The sequence below is a fragment of the Danio rerio genome, chromosome 4, assembly GCF_052040795.2.
Source record: "Danio rerio strain M-AB ecotype USA chromosome 4, GRCz13ab, whole genome shotgun sequence".
Classification (NCBI taxonomy): domain Eukaryota; kingdom Metazoa; phylum Chordata; class Actinopteri; order Cypriniformes; family Danionidae; genus Danio; species Danio rerio.
This window is the reverse complement of record NC_141024.2, coordinates 38,143,769-38,159,941: the sequence shown is the minus strand read 5'-3', so window position 1 is coordinate 38,159,941 and position 16,173 is coordinate 38,143,769. Positions and strand designations below refer to the sequence as shown.

The following is a 16,173-nucleotide window of genomic DNA, read 5'->3' as shown; positions in this document are numbered from 1 at the left end:
AAATCTTTATTTATATTTTATATTTTTAATGATCATATTTATAGTTTATCTGCGAATTGGTTTATTGGAGCAGGTTTGACAGGCTCTGATCATTTGTATTTTGCAGGTTCATAATAATATAAAGTCTCGTGGTCCTCTTATCTGAACTCAAATTTAGCAGTTTTCTTATATTTCAAAATATTCAAGAATATATTAGATGACATTTAACATTCGGTTTTAATAAATAACAATAGTCAACTAGATTATTAAAGTTCGTCAAGACAAACTTTAGGCTGGCTTGAGAAAGTCTGTTGGAAATAGTTTATTTAGTTTAAACAGTTTTAAAAAGTATGAAAAGATGATAGACAGACAGACAGACAGATAGATAAATAGATAGATAGATTAAACAGTTTGAAAAAGTATAGATAGATAGATAGATAGATTGATAGATAGATAGATAGATAGATAGATAGATAGATAGATAGATAGATAGATAGATAGATAGATAGATAGATAGATAGATAGATAGATAGATAGATAGATTAAAACAGATTGAAGATAGATAGATAGATAGATAGATAGATAGATAGATAGATAGATAGATAGATAAAAACAGTTTGAAGATAGATAAATAGATAGATAGATAGATAGATAGATAGATAGATAGATAGATAGATAGATAGATAGATAGATAGATAGATAGATTAAAACAGTTTGAAAATAAATAGATAGATAGATAGATAGATAGATAGATAGATAGATAGATAGATAGATAGATAGATAGATAGATAGATAGATAAAAACAGTCGAAGATAGATATATAGATAGATAGATAGATAGATAGATAGATTAAAACAGTTGATAGATAGATAGATAGATAGATAGATAGATAGATAGATAGATAGATAGATAGATAGATAGATAGATAGATAGATAGATAGATAGATTAAAACAGTTGATAGATAGATAGATAGATAGATAGATAGATAGATAGATAGATAGATAGATAGATAGATAGATTAAAACAGTTTGAAAATAGATAGATAGATAGATAGATAGATAGATAGATAGATAGATAGATAGATAGATATATAGATAGATAGATAGATAGATAGATAGATAGATAGATAGATGATAGATAGATAGATAGATAGATAGATAGATAGATAGATAGATAGATAGATAGATAGATTAAAACAGTTTGAAAATAGATAGATAGATAGATAGATAGATAGATAGATAGATAGATAGATAGATAGATAGATAGATAGATAGATAGATAGATAGATAGATAGATAGATAGATAAAAACAGTCGAAGATATATAGATAGATAGATAGATAGATAGATAGATAGATAGATAGATTAAAACAGTTGATAGATAGATAGATAGATATATTAAAACAGTTTGAAGATAGATAGATAGATAGATAGATAGATAGATAGATAGATAGATAGATAGATAGATAGATAGATAGATAGATAGATAAAAACAGTCGAAGATAGATAGTTTGAAGATAGATAGATAGATAGATAGATAGATAGATAGATAGATAGATGATAGATAGACAGACAGATAGATAGATAGATAGATAGATAGATAGATAGATAGATAGATAGATAGATAGATAGATAGATAGATATAGATAGATAGATTAAAGCAGTTTGAAAAAGGATAGATAGATAGTTTTGAGGTCACAAAGTTAGATCTAATGTTAAATCAATGAGTCTTTTGCAATGGAAGTCTATGGGACTGTTGTTGCTAGGGTGCAGTATGTGGTAGTTAGGGGTGTGGCTAGAAAGTTAAAAGCTCATCAGTTATTGGTAGTTTGGTAGTCTGAGTTAAATGAGCTCAGTCAGTAGTCTCTATGACAGTCTGATGCAGAGTTTTGAGCTCACAAAGTTTGATCCTATGTTAAGTCAGTGAGAGTCTTTTGAATGGAAGTCTATGGGACAGTTTCTAGGGTCCAAAAGTGGTTGCTAGGGCGTGGCCAAAAAGTTAAAAGCTCATCAGTTATTGGCAGTTAGGTATTCTGAGTTAAATGAGCCCAGTTAGAAGTCTGTGTGACAGTCTGGCGCAGAGTTATGAGCTAATAAAGTTTGGTCCAATGTTAAGTCTATGGGATTTTTCCGACGGTCCCGGGACGTTTTTCGGAAAACCGAAAGGCGGATCAGTCGGAAAAGATATAGCAACACGAGTCAGAATAGTTTGGAGGTCTGGTGCGAGTTTGGTGGTTATAGCTCGAAAGCTCTAGGAGGAGATAGTCTTGCAAATTTAGTCTCAGAAGATTAAAAAAAAATAATAATAAGTTTAGAAAGGATTTCAGTAGTCTGGCTTGTTTCTGAAGCCAGCCTAATAATTCTAACTGACACAAATTCCAATAGTTTTGTCATATTATTAAACTCATAGTTTGTTTTTACATCAGATGAATGACTGAAATCACACTGTTAATGTAATCTGTGTTCTTCTTTCTCAGATTGGCCATGTGTAATCTCACTGTTCAGTGCTGTAAGAGTTTGTCTTCAGCTCTACAATCCTCAAACTGTGTGCTGAGAGAGCTGGACCTGAGTAACAATGACCTGCAGGATTCAGGAGTGAAGAAACTCTCTGGTGGACTGAAGAGTCAACACTGTAAACTGGAGACACTGAGGTAAATGATTCTCCACTCAACATATACAGTTTCATATTGGGTTACCTGATGTGGAGCCCAATTGAGTGGATTGACAGAAGAAAAAAACAAAACATTTACAGGGTTGTGATTTTAATCATAGCTTTAATAATGAATGTTTGTAAAAATATATTCAAAATCTTTACTGAGTAAACTGCAAAATGTCCAGACTCAAGACGTTTCTTTCTGTAGATTGTTAGATGGATGGATAGATGGATTATAATTATGTATTGCATTAAACAACTTACTAAAAATTACACAGTAATTTTGATTATTGTTATTATTTTTCAGATTGGTCATGTGTAATCTCACTGTTCAGTGCTGTGAGAGTTTGTCTTCAGCTCTACAATCCTCAAACTGTGTGCTGAGAGATCTGGACCTGAGTAACAATGACCTGCAGGATTCAGGAGTGAAGCTTCTCTCTGATGGACTGAAGAGTCAACACTGTAAACTGGACACACTGAGGTAAATGATTTTACACTCAACAGATACAGTTTCATATTGGGTTACCAAATGTGGATCCCCATTCAGTGGATTGACAGAAGAAGAAACAAAACATTTACAGGGTTGTGATTTCAATCACAAGGAAATCAGTGTATTTTAATGATTATTTTATTTAATTACCTCTAAAATCTTTATTTATATTTTATATTTTTAATGATTATATTTATAGTTTATCTGTGAATTGGTTTATTGGAGCAGGTTTGACAGGCTTTGATCATTTGCATTTTGCAGGTTCATAAATATATAAAGTTTTGTGGTCCTCTAATCTGAACTCAAATTTAGCAGTTTTCTTACATTTCAAAGTATTCAAGAATATATTAGATGACCTTTAATATTTAGTTTTAATAAATAACAATAGTCAATAATAATAATTGACTCAAATTCCAATAGTTTTGTCATATTATTAAACTCATAGTTTGTTTTTACATCAAATGAATGACTGAAATCACACTGTTAATGTAATCTGTGTTCTTCTTTCTCAGACTGGTCATGTGTAAACTCACTGTTCAGTGCTGTGAGAGTTTGTCTTCAGCTCTACAATCCTCAAACTGTGTCCTGAGAGAGCTGGACCTGAGTATCAATGACCTGCCGCATTCAGGAGTGAAGCTTCTCTCTGATGGACTGAAGAGTCAACACTGTAAACTGGACACACTGAGGTAAATGATTCTCCACTCAACAGATACAGTTTCATATTGGGTTACCTGATGTGGATCCCCATTCAGTGGATTGACAGAAGAAAAAAACTAAATATTTACAGGGTTGTGATTTTAATCATAGCTTTAATAATGTATGTTTATCTATAAATATATTTAAAGCTTTATAGTCTATTATGAAATGTTGCACTTTCAGAGCTTCTCTTTTTCCAATATACCCAAATGTGACTTAAAGTTAAAGGAATCAGTTTATTTTAAGGATCTTTATAATGAATTACCTCTGAATTATTTATTCATATTTTATATTTTTATATTTATATCTGTTGTGTCCTGGTGAAGTTTAGACATGCTCTGCTGTTTGTTCAGTTTGCAGTTTCTTCTAAACATATAAAAGTCTCTTAATATTATCTAAACCAGTGGTCCACAACCTTTTTCTAACTGCGGACCAGTCAACGTGAATCCACTGTGTACTCATATGGAACTTTATTAGCACATTGCTCCAACATTACAATGCTATTATAACATTAGGAAGTAATAACTTTATTAACACATTGCTCCAACAATATAACATATTATAACATCAGTACCGCTAAATCAATGGGAGCCCTGAGCTTGTTTCTTTGCAACGAGATGGTCCATAAAAGGAAGATTGCTGGAAAGAGCGCGTGCACGTCTAGAACGTGCTGACATGAGACGTCTGCTTTAGCCAATCAGAACAGTCAGACGCATTCACGTCGGCGCGGTTTATGAGAATAAAACCAGACACATTTAGCTGCTAGAAATTAGTCACATAACGTTTATATGTTCACTTTTGTAATAAATTACATTTGCTCAGCGTTCTACACCAATATATCTGTAATAAATTACATTTGCATGCTTTGTTTATTCTCCACAAATAAACAGGTAGCACATCATAATAATAATGTAGATTAGAGTGCTCTCATATCTACACTATTATTACTGTAGTAAATTAGCTCAAGGTTATTCTTCCCGCACCTTTCCCGCCGTTATAATGTTGAGTTATGATTCAGATTTCAAGGCGCGTGTACCTTCTGGAACATTATATAGCGGACTAGCTTAGCGGGAGAAAGATTCATTTGAACAGGGCTTCAAATGAATTGACTCTTTTGATCCGAACAAACGAATCGTTCAGCGATGCTATCAACATAAAATTTGAGCAGGGTAGCAAGATCAAAGTTCAAGACATTAGATTCATTAATATACACAGGCACCTTTCTTTATACAAAATAAACTTTATTGACTAATCCAACAGAAACTAACACCTAACACGAACACACATTCATACAAGCATAGGGGAGAGTAACAAACGTGAAGAGGTTGAGAAGATGTAATGATGGGAAAAACCTATGAGTCTGTAAGAACAAACCAAGCAACCAAACGTAATCAAATTCAATATAACCCTTCTATTGTCTCTTTAGGGTTAATTTAGTTCACACCAGTTTAGATGTTTAGATGTGTGATTAACCCTTTCTGTCTGGGTTTCTGCCTGCTTTCTTGGAGGTTTCTCAGTCTGAGGAAGTTGTAGAGGGTTGATGAAAGTTCAAAACAACGTGTTTCCAGAGCAGAGAGGGGGAGGGGGGTTGCCTGGAGTTGGGAGAGAGAGGGGGGAGCTTCCAGGCAGTGTGTTTGAAGAGAGGTTCCCGGTTGAGTTTGAACAGAGAGAGATTCCAAGAGCGAAGAGGAGAGAGGAGAGCGAAGAAGAGCAGGTGTTTAGCTTGGTTTTCAACTTTTATAGGGCAGGTTCGGATCCACCCTCCATGGAAAGTTGACCAATTAGAAGCTAACTTCCTGGAATATTAAATTTATGGGTCTTTGTCCGAGGCAGAATAATTTGCATAGGCAAATTTTATGTAAATCGGGACAAAAATGTTAAAGTCTCTTAAAACAATTATATGTTGAACTCATATTAAAATAAAATGTCAACAATCAATTTGTACAGCGAGTAAGCTTTTCAAAAAGTCCAAACTTGAACAGTATAAGAGGATGCTTAGCCTAGGTACAGTTAAACATTATATGCAAGGGTATTAAAACCAAAAATAATAATACAAGAGAAAGGGAAACTTTGCAAAACATATGATTAAACATAAAGAGTAAAGTTTATATGAAAACAGTGTTAAACAGCAAATAGTCCTTTGTAAGTCATTCCTGTGCTTAGAGCCGCATGGCACATTCCTTTGGGTCGTAAATACCTTGGAATCAGGTTTCGAGCCTTCTCTGGGCAAAGCTGGCTGGTTGTGAAATAAAATGCAAAATTTTATTATTTAAAATTATTTAAAAGTCATATTTTTTATTTATGTGTCTGGTCGGCCATATTCGTTACACTTTAATGCCAACCGTATAAATAATTATCGATAAGATGCTTATGATGAGCCGTTGTTTGTTTACCTTCAAGCTTTGCATGTGCCTGTGAAACAGCCCGTGGGCGCCAGCACACACACATACAGTATCATGTACATCTCGACATGCGAAAGTGTTTCTCAAACTCCTTTAACAGTGAAGACTGGTGATTGTGCAGCAGCTTGGTGAGTTAGGGCGCAGGCTCAGTCTCACACAAAATCCGCGCTAATGTTTGAAACACGTCCGATATGCCTCTGTTCACGCGCTGTCCCCACAAATCCAGTTTAAATGCAGCTTCTTTATCTGCCAACTTAAAGATAATTCATTCTTGTTCAGCCCGGTACTGATTAATCCACGCACCAGCACCCGCCTGGGGGTTGAAGACCACTGATCTAAACCACTACAATAATATGAAGACACACTATAAGCATGTATTCAGCAGTTTACTGTAAGAGACCTGGTGAACTGATGTATTTACTACACATGCATCTGAAAATAACCCTGATTACTCATTCACATGAAGCAATATATTGACTGAAGATCTTCTGTCAGAAAGGCTGTGTGGGAAGGAGAGTCAGCGCTCATGATTATTGATCAGGTGTTTCTCAGCTGACAGAATAAAAGTCCCCTAATGCTCCATCAGTGTGAATGTGACTGTCAGGCTTGTGAAAGAGACATTAAGAGAGTGGGTTTCTGTTTGTTTTAGTTTATTTACATCATCGTCCACAATATAATATACAAATGAAGATCAGGTCATGTTCTGTTGCTCTTTATGCAGTAAAGTTTGATCTACAAGCTGAAGTTGGTGACTGTCAGGGCTGTAGTACTCGAGTCCAGACTCAAGACGTTTCTTTCTATAGTCTAGGACTCGCTAATATTCAGACATGAACTTGGTCCAGCAATAGCCATTGGTTGAGCGTGTTTGTCTGGAAAACAGGTAACATCACTGTTAAATCCACTGTGAGTCTAGAATGGGCACTGACACTCTCGTGTGATACGCTTGTCTGCTAAAAAATCTAGTTTGAACCAGCCTAGGCTGGTTAAGCTAGTTTTAGCTGGATTTAGCTGGTCATTTTCCTGCCTAGGGCTGGACGAGAGTGTGAAGCTGCATTGAGTTTGTGCTGGCCATCCTCCAAGATAAGCAGCTTAGCATCTGTCTGTTGCTCTGTCCCGCCGGAGTGTTTTGGTCATTCAGAGGAGTTCACCAGCGTTTCTGTCTTTTTTTTCAATTGTTGTCTCTTGACAGATATGAGTAAGAGACAATATTATAGGATATCAAGATATTTTTATGGCGATAATTAATAAATATTGTCTGACATCACCTGATTAGACATTTCAGACCTCTGCAACATTTGAGTAAATGTCTTACAATCATACAACCAGCTGAAATCCTGCATTTAAGAGTCGATTATCTACAAAACACACTTATAATGTTTGAAATCAACTATAAAATCAGATTAAGATGATGGATTATTATGATGCACAAACTATTGCAGAATTAACAGCTGAGTGTAAAGAGGACGATCACTCATTGTCATTGATGATTTCAGCACACATCAACACTGTAAAAGGTGTGTATGATCTCTGACACTAGATGAACACTGCTCAGCTGGTTTACAGGTTTGCTATTCTCTTCATTCTCTGCTAAAGTGTGAATGTGAAAGTGAAATGTCCGATGTAACTTCACTTTAACTTTATAAATGTCCACAGATGTTTGTGATCTGCTGAAAATGATCTGTTGGTTTATTATCCTGCATTTATTCAGTGGATTCTTCAATAAGTAAAGCGTTTAAGAATGGGAATGTTTAATACCCTAATATGACCCTACAGTGTTACTTTACTCATCATTATTGATCATTACAAATAATTCTGAATCAGTGTTGTAGAATGTCCCTCACATGACAAAAACAATCAAACTATGTGGAGGATCATTGAATAGCAGCACTTAATACATGACTTTAAGATGATCAAGTGTGTCTTCTTCCTCCTCACAGCAGACTTTACAGCTTGATGTGGTGTATTATGAACAATGTCTTTGCTCTGTACACTTCTACAGATGATGTCGAGTCCTTGTTGAGTGTGTGAGTGTGTTTGCTGATGCGAGGGCTCGATCAATAAGGAGAGCTGATCAGGATGTGTGTGTTCATCACTGCTGTTGACATGAGCAGAAACAGCAGTCAGCATCTTCACAACACAAAGAGATGTGGGATTGTCCAACTGTGTGATGTGGACTATTGCTGTGTTTGTAGATTGTCTGGCTGTATGGTGACAGAGGAAGGCTGTGGTTTTCTGTCTTCAGCTCTGACTTCAAACCCCTCACACCTGAGAGAGCTGGATCTGAGCTACAATCATCCAGGAGATTCAGGAGTCAAGCTGCTCTCTGAACAACTGGAGGATCCAAACTACACACTGGACAAACTCAAGTATGTGGAGCAGCACTGGCCTTGTGCTTTTACACTGAATGGCTTTAAAAAGACACTAGAAAGCTCTTTTGTGATCAGCTTCAGTTTTCTGTGAGGGTTATGGGGTGAGGACAGACAGAAGATACAGCTTGTAGAGTATTACAGTCATGTCTATGAAGAGCAAATCATTGAGTGTGAAATGAATCTCCTCTGTAAATGTTGGAGTGTGTTGGCTCAGTTACAGTGACATTAAGCGGGACACACTGTACAGTTTCAGCATTTGAGCTGAGCAGAGAAACTTCTTCCTCCATTTCTGTTGAAGAATCCTACAATATCAGGTCAGGAATAGGGTTGGGGATTGAAGATGGATTCAGATTCTGGAATCAGACACTTGGAATAATGTTCAGACTCTTGTTCTAAAATCAACATCTGGATTCCTCTTCTCTGAGCACACATGTGTATTTTTCACTTGCTAATCTGTCAGGAACTTGGGCGCTGGCGAGCAGCTTTAATAATCTGAACATAGTTTAGAGATGGACTGCAACATGTGCTCAAAGGCTGCATGTGCTGAAGAACGATGGCAAAGCTAAGTGTGATCACTGTAATAAATGAATGTTGCAGCAGGGTGTCTCCATCAACATGAGCAGTATCTGCGCTCGCTTCACCAACAGCAGAGGAAAAGAACGCACTGTGTTACATTCATTGTGCATCCCGGCTCAACCAACAAGTGTTGTGTGTTTTAGCTCAAGAGTTTGGAGCGTGTAGCTGAGCAGCTCAGTGCTAGCTTTAGCTTAATAGCTGAGGGGAAAACTAAACAGCTCATTCTCTCCATCTGTGTGTGTTTACAGTCTGGATCATGGAGGACACACGAGGATTACAGCAGGACCATGCAAATGTAGGACTACACACACACACACATACACACACACACGAGGATTACAGCAGGACCACGCAAATGTAGGACTACACACACACACGCTCGCGCGCATACACACACACACACACACACAAACTCACTCTCACGCACACAAACACACACACACACACATGGACGCACGCGCACACACACACTCTCTCACACACTCTCACACACACAGGCACACACACACATACACACACCGTCTCTCTCTCACACACACACACACTTTCTCCCTCTCACACACACACGTACACACAGCTGTGGTTATAAATGTGTGTTCTTGTGTTCAGATGCCTGTTTCCTCACTCTGGATCCAAACACAGCAAACACTCAACTCATTCTGTCTGAGGAGAACAGAGAGGTGAAGAGTGTGAGAGAGAATCAGCCGTATCCTGATCATCCACACAGATTTGATTATCCTCAGGTGTTGTGCAGAGAGAGTGTGTGTGGACGCTGTTACTGGGAGATTGACTGCAATGGAGATGTTGGTGTGTGTATATCAGTGTCATATAAGAGCATCAGGAGGAAGGGAGATGGTGCTGAGTGTGTGTTTGGATGTAATGCTCAGTCCTGGAGTTTGTTCTGCTTTTCCTCCAGTTTCACAATTAGTCACAATCACACACACACTGCTCTCCCAGTGAAGGCGCTCAGCAGGAGAATAGGAGTGTTTGTGGATCACAGTGCAGGAACTCTGATCTTCTACAACATCTATAGAGACACAATGAGCCTCATCCACTCAGTCCAGACCACATTCACTGAGCCGCTCTGTGCTGGGTTTGGGCTTTATCCTGGATCATCAGTGAAACTGAGCTGAAGACTGACGAGAGATTTACCCAGAATCCTCTGCAGGAACAGTCAGCAGCAGCGTGTGTGTGTGTGTGTGTGTGTGTGTGTGTGTGTGTGTGTGTGCGGATGCGTAAGTCTGTGTGTCTGTGTGTGTGTGCATGCATCCATGTTCACTGCTGTGTGTGTGTGTATCTATTACTGTGTGCGCAGTTGTAATGGTTAAGTGCAACAGTCAAGTTCTAAGCAAAGAATAGAGTACATAAACTAAATAATTACAACAAGTATTATAAAAGTATACTACTCAGGAGTTCACTTGCCGTACAAATAAAAAATGTCATTGTGTAATTTTCAAGTAGTACACTTACAATTATACTAGTAGTTAATGCATAACGTATATCACATCTATTGAATCTGAGATTAGATTTTCTTTTAAGGGTTGTTTCTGTTTCTAAATTGTTAATACTCAGACCAAAAATATTATGATTATGAAAAAGATGTGCTTGGCAGGCTTTAAAATTAGACAAATTGACCAACATTACAAATAAAGTTAAAAACCTATATTATTATTTGTAGTTGTTACAAAGCCCCTGGGGTTGTAAAAAGACTCCAGGATAATGAAAAGTGTTTCAGTCTTTAAAAATTTGTGGACAAATAAATGTTACTTACTTAACTGTTTCTACTGTTCTTACTGTACATGATTAGTAATTTTTCCTTCAGATTTCCTTTTTTAACTCCTGTTAAAGAGGGTAATAATATAGAAACATTACATACTCTACCTTTAAATCCTTTGCAGATCAGCATGCTCCTAATGACCTTTTTATCTGGTCAGAGCCCTTCTAGCAGTTGCTGGGCCAGTGGATAGAAGTAAAGTTGGTTTTATTTTCGCACATTCAGACTTTCCCCTTAATAATATAATTTCAGAAAAGTATTCATTGCAAACTCTAAATAGAGAAATCATAATAGCAGCAAATGACTATTAAAGTACAACATTGTTCACAGTCAAATAAACAGTGTTATTGTTGTTTTCAAGTCACACTTGCATGCTAATTCCGATCGAATATTCAAAGTAATATGGTAAACAATATAGAGACTTCTAAATGAACGAAAGTGTGAATATAAAACCAACTTTACCTCTATGGCCAGTGGGGTGTCAGCACAGTATCGTGCATCTGCTCTGCATCTCTGGGACAGCTCTGTGTAATCCAAACGTAAACAATTCTGTTCCAGTCGTTGTAACCCTCGTCTTAAACCAAAAGTGTATTTATACAATCAAAAGTGATATTATTATCGTTTTTAACAACTTGAATACAAAAATATAACATTTAAAGAGGATTTCAGCGTGGTGGAGCCCTTTAGTTAACTTTGCAGTTATCATATAACACACGGCCACTAACTGCCGTTTTGATACAATGTCAGCAAACAGATACAATCTTCGCTACTAATTAACTCTTTAACTGCACGTTACCTCACTAAACTTGTAAACACACTTGAGTAACATGTTATCTTAACATTTCATCGATTTTGTGATAGGATTTACCCACCTAAAAGATGAGACGGCTGTGTTGTTGTTCAAAATCAAGGCGCTCTAGTAATGACACTCTTGGTTCACCGTTACCATAGCAACCCTGTAAACAAACCATCCCGGTCCCACCCACTCTCCACTCATGATATTTAAATACAGCTTTAGATGAATCATGAAGAAAATTAACAAAGAGAAGCAGATTTTATTATAAATACTTATAAGAAAAAACATACATATAAACGTGTGACTAACCATTCAGGGTGTCACTTTCCCCAAGAAAATAATTGCTCCAGTTATGATTTTTATTTTTTCACACTTAAGGACACTTTTTTAAACACTTTTGGTGTCAAATTTGTCTAAAAAAGTGGACAATAAACATATTTTGGGTGGCTCAATTGGCTACCCCACATGGGAGCCACATGTGTTTTTCTGTTGGATTGTCCTGCCCACACTTTCCCACAGTAAACCCACACTTACCCACATAGGGTCCACACTGTGCTCATATGTGATCAAGATATAAAACTATAATTTCTGGATGATTTTCTCTCAGCAGCAAGGCAGTTTTTGTCCTTCACACTATTTTGACCAAAATGAAAATGATTTATTGTAATTTTTATATACAAGCTAAATATAAAATTTAACTTATATTTACCCACGAAATACAAGTTAGGGCCACAAAGGGAAAATCCATTGGGCCCCGCTTGGGCTGACCTATATGTGGCCCACATGTGTTTTTCTGTGGGCAAGCCCACTGTGGGATTGCCCACAGAAAACCAACATTAGGGCCCCAAAGGGCAAAATCCATTGGGCCCCACATGGGCTGACCCATTGGGGCCCACATGGGTTTTTCTGTGGGCAAGCCCACTGTGGGCTTGCCCACAGAAAAACCCATGTGGGACCCAAAGGGAAAAATATTTTAGGGGCCTGCATGGGCTACCCCACATGGGGCCCACATGTGTTTTTCTGTGGGATTGTAGCGTGATGCGGCACTTAGTCAGTGTTACTGTATCATTCGGACATGGGGGCAGAGAGTTAAAGACTTCAGCCTGAGCGCACTGCCGCAGGCTCGGTTTGTCAGAAGTGGGATTCAAACCCACGCCTCCAGGGAAGACTGCGACCTGAACGCAGCGCCTTAGACCGCTCGGCCATCCTGACATGCAAACTTGGCAGGAGCTGTCTCCTGGGAGCCACACCGAAGTACCGTGACATGGAATCTGGTGCTTCACAGCTTGCCCAGCTCCGGCTGTCCAGCTCATTTGCGCTGCAGGCAGCTAAGCTGTGCTCGCCTCCTGGGGCTGCGCCTAGTTTCAATAGGCAACACTTGACAGCTGTCATTGCTTACGGCCACACCACCCTGAGGGGGCTATAGAGCAAACAAGTGAGTTGGCAGCAGTAAGGAGAGAAAGGCTCTCCCCATTTTGTTTGTCTACCTTTTTGTTTATTGACCTTGAGTGTTTTTGTTTGTTTGTTTTCTTTTTGTCTTTAAAAACCACCTAACAGCAGCATTTTGCTGACTGAAGGGTGGTTATGTAGTGTGTTTTATTTTTAATCATGGACAGATTCCCCGGCAACGACATGGAAATGGAGGGACTTGCAAGAAAGGATAAAGAAAATGGGCTGGATAATAGATGAAGAGTTAAAGAAAAGTGACTTGACAAGAGACAAAGAGATAAATAAAATGAAGAGCCCGGCCAACGAAGAGGTGAGAAAGGTAAGGATAAGCAAGAGGTACAAAGAAGAGTATGCACAAAGGAAGCAACAGTAACTGTAGAAGTAGAAAATGTAAAAGATGCAAGAAGATTTGATATAACCAAAGCAGTCACGGAGCTGATTGGAGAAGGAAGAATTCTGGCGGTGAGACCCAAACAAACAAAGGGAGTATGAAGTAACAATGGAGACTGAAGATGACACCGAAATTTTAATAGACAATGGATTGACAATTAAAGGAGTGAAATCTGAAGTACGGAGGTTACAAAACAGAGACTATGTTGTTTCGTTCAAGCATCTGCCTGTTTACCTAGCAGATGAAGAAATTTTAAGCAAGCTAGAGAGATGGGGAGTTTTCCCCATATCTAAAATTAAAAGAAGATTGTATCCTGGCACAAACATAGAAGATGGAACAAGGTTTGTAAAAAACAGATTTCCGGAAGAGATGGTCTCCTTACCTTACAGTACCAAAATCGAGACGGCACACCAATCAGGTAAAAACCTGTCGACTATGCATGAGCTCAGAAAATGTGATGAAGGAACGCCCAGAATTCAGGTGCTTCAAATGTGACGAAAGGGGACATTTCGCAAGGACCTGTACAGCTGTGTCGGGCCCGGATTGTAAATTGGCCCTAATACCTGCAGGGAGCTTGTCACGCTGAGTTGGCTTTGTCCGCTCGATTGACCAACGCGTACGCCTTGTTTTATCCTTGCAGGCCTAACTTCGCTGGTGAAAGCACTTGTGGGGTTTCTGTAGTGTAGTGGTCATCACGTTCGCCTAAAACATGAAAGGTCCTCGGTTCGAAACCGAGCAGAAACAGTGCTCTTCTTTGGCGAGAAAATAATAGCATCCACTGCCGCACCAGCAATGATCGTCGACAGGCACCCAATCAAAAAGGGTTATCTGCTTGATTTGCCTGAAGGTTTCCGTAGTGTAGTGGTTATCACGTTCGCCCCACACGCGAAAGGTCCCCAGTTCGAAACTGGGCAGAAACAACCTCTGGCTTTTATGACAATAGTCAAATCATGCTTCTGTTGAGTACTGACGTTCACTGAAAACATTCTTTCTGCAGAGCGGTGTGAGGCTAGAAGTTTAAATTCAACTCAGTGTTTACCTCCCCTCGCGGTGTCGCAAACTTGCGTAGAATCTGATTTCTATTAGCTTTGTGTTGTGCATGAGCAGGTGGCCAGTGCGTTTGCTGGTCCTTCACGGTGCAGACCCTACAAGACAGCTCTATAAAAAAAGACTATAAATACTTGAAGCAGCACGGGCCTATTGGTTTCCATAGTGTAGTGTTTATCATGTTAGCATTACACGCTAAAGGTCTCCTGTTCGAAACTGGGCGGAAGCATACAATTAGCGGACACTTTTGTCCAAAGCGACATACAATAGTGGAGGTATTCAACAAGACGAGGCAATGCATACGAAAAAGGGCTATTTATCCCAAGTAATTTGTTTGTGCTCAGAGAATTTAGTGCTGGAGTAGGAGTTTCGTTTTCTTTAGAGAGAGGGATATTCACCGGGGTTCGGGTGTACTCTGAAGAGATGGGTGTTAGCTGTCGTTTGAAGGACACCAGTGTATCCGTAATCCGAGTGGGAATGGGAAGGTGATTCCACCAGCGTAGAACATTGAATGAAAACATTGTGGAAAGTGACTTTCCGTCTCTCTGCGCTGGCACCACAAGACAGTGCTCTCACCCTAACCGGAGGCTCCTGTGGTTATCACGATGGCTTTACAAGCGAAGGGTCTCCTGTTAGAAACTGGGCGGAAACATTCAGATTTGCTTTTACGCACATTCTCAATTGGCTCTCTGCTCACTGGATGATCCACGATACAAGGGCATGGATCTGTCAAATGTCATGACTTGACGTTGTACGAGGATTTGACAAAAAATGCCCTGCAAACCTTAAAAAGCAACACCATCCCAGGACAATTCTTTTGATCCCCTTTCAGTGCACTTGCATTAAAGCCCGCGTGATGCAGCACTTTGTCAGTGTTACTGTATCATTCGGACATGGGGGCAGAGAGTTAAAGACTTCAGCCTGAGCGCACTGCCGCAGGCTCGGTTTGTCAGAAGTGGGATTCAAACTGAAGGGATAGTTTACAGTTTAACCCAAAGAATAACCAGTCTGGTAGATGAAGAAGAGCCGGAGTCAGAGATTTAAATAAATAAATCAAGTTTACTGAAGATAGTTTGCAGTTTCATCCGCAGAAGCCAGCTTTGCCGCTCTGCTTACAATTACCAATCAATAACAACTATACTCTCACATAACGTCATTAACTGCGTCATACATATAGGTGTTCTAACATAATTTGATTAAAACACAGATAGACTAGGAACATTTCCACGTGAGGTTCGTGCATACAATTCTGAACAATATCTAAACATAAACGTCAGACATCCTTTAGACTGATTAGAGCTGACTCCAGACCTGTGAAATGGATCAACAATCAAATAGAACACACACACATAAAGTATAATCTGTTTCTTATCCAAGGCTGAGTGTATTTTTAGCCGTCTTTATCAAAACTGGTTAAAAACCGGTATAATCTACATTCAGACAGTTATATTCTTACCACACAAAGTCTATCTTGAATAAAAAGTAGAATCACTTTAAAAGAATTAACCGTAAAAAATAGCAAAATCACTTTAGACAATATTAACTCGTAGAA

The 16,173-nt window shown here is 38.5% G+C and overlaps 2 protein-coding genes and 1 non-coding gene across 3 annotated transcripts in view; all 3 read left to right on the top strand.

Annotated features, from left to right (window-relative positions):
- Positions 1-16,173, top strand: part of LOC137491105 (uncharacterized) — a 698,540-nt gene that overhangs the window by 247,296 nt on the left and 435,071 nt on the right. The window lies entirely within an intron of this gene.
- LOC108182277 (uncharacterized) overlaps positions 1-16,173 on the top strand; it is an 85,868-nt gene that overhangs the window by 26,644 nt on the left and 43,051 nt on the right. The window contains 6 exon segments of the mRNA XM_087248374.2: positions 2,456-2,629; positions 2,939-3,112; positions 3,634-3,807; positions 8,412-8,585; positions 9,413-9,459; positions 9,774-10,389. Of these exon segments, the coding sequence (XP_087104500.2) occupies positions 2,456-2,629; positions 2,939-3,112; positions 3,634-3,807; positions 8,412-8,585; positions 9,413-9,459; positions 9,774-10,297 (1,267 nt within the window). The 3' untranslated portion in view covers positions 10,298-10,389.
- trnaf-aaa (transfer RNA phenylalanine (anticodon AAA)) lies at positions 14,246-14,318 on the top strand. The gene has a single exon. It is a non-coding gene; the product is annotated as a tRNA-Phe (tRNA).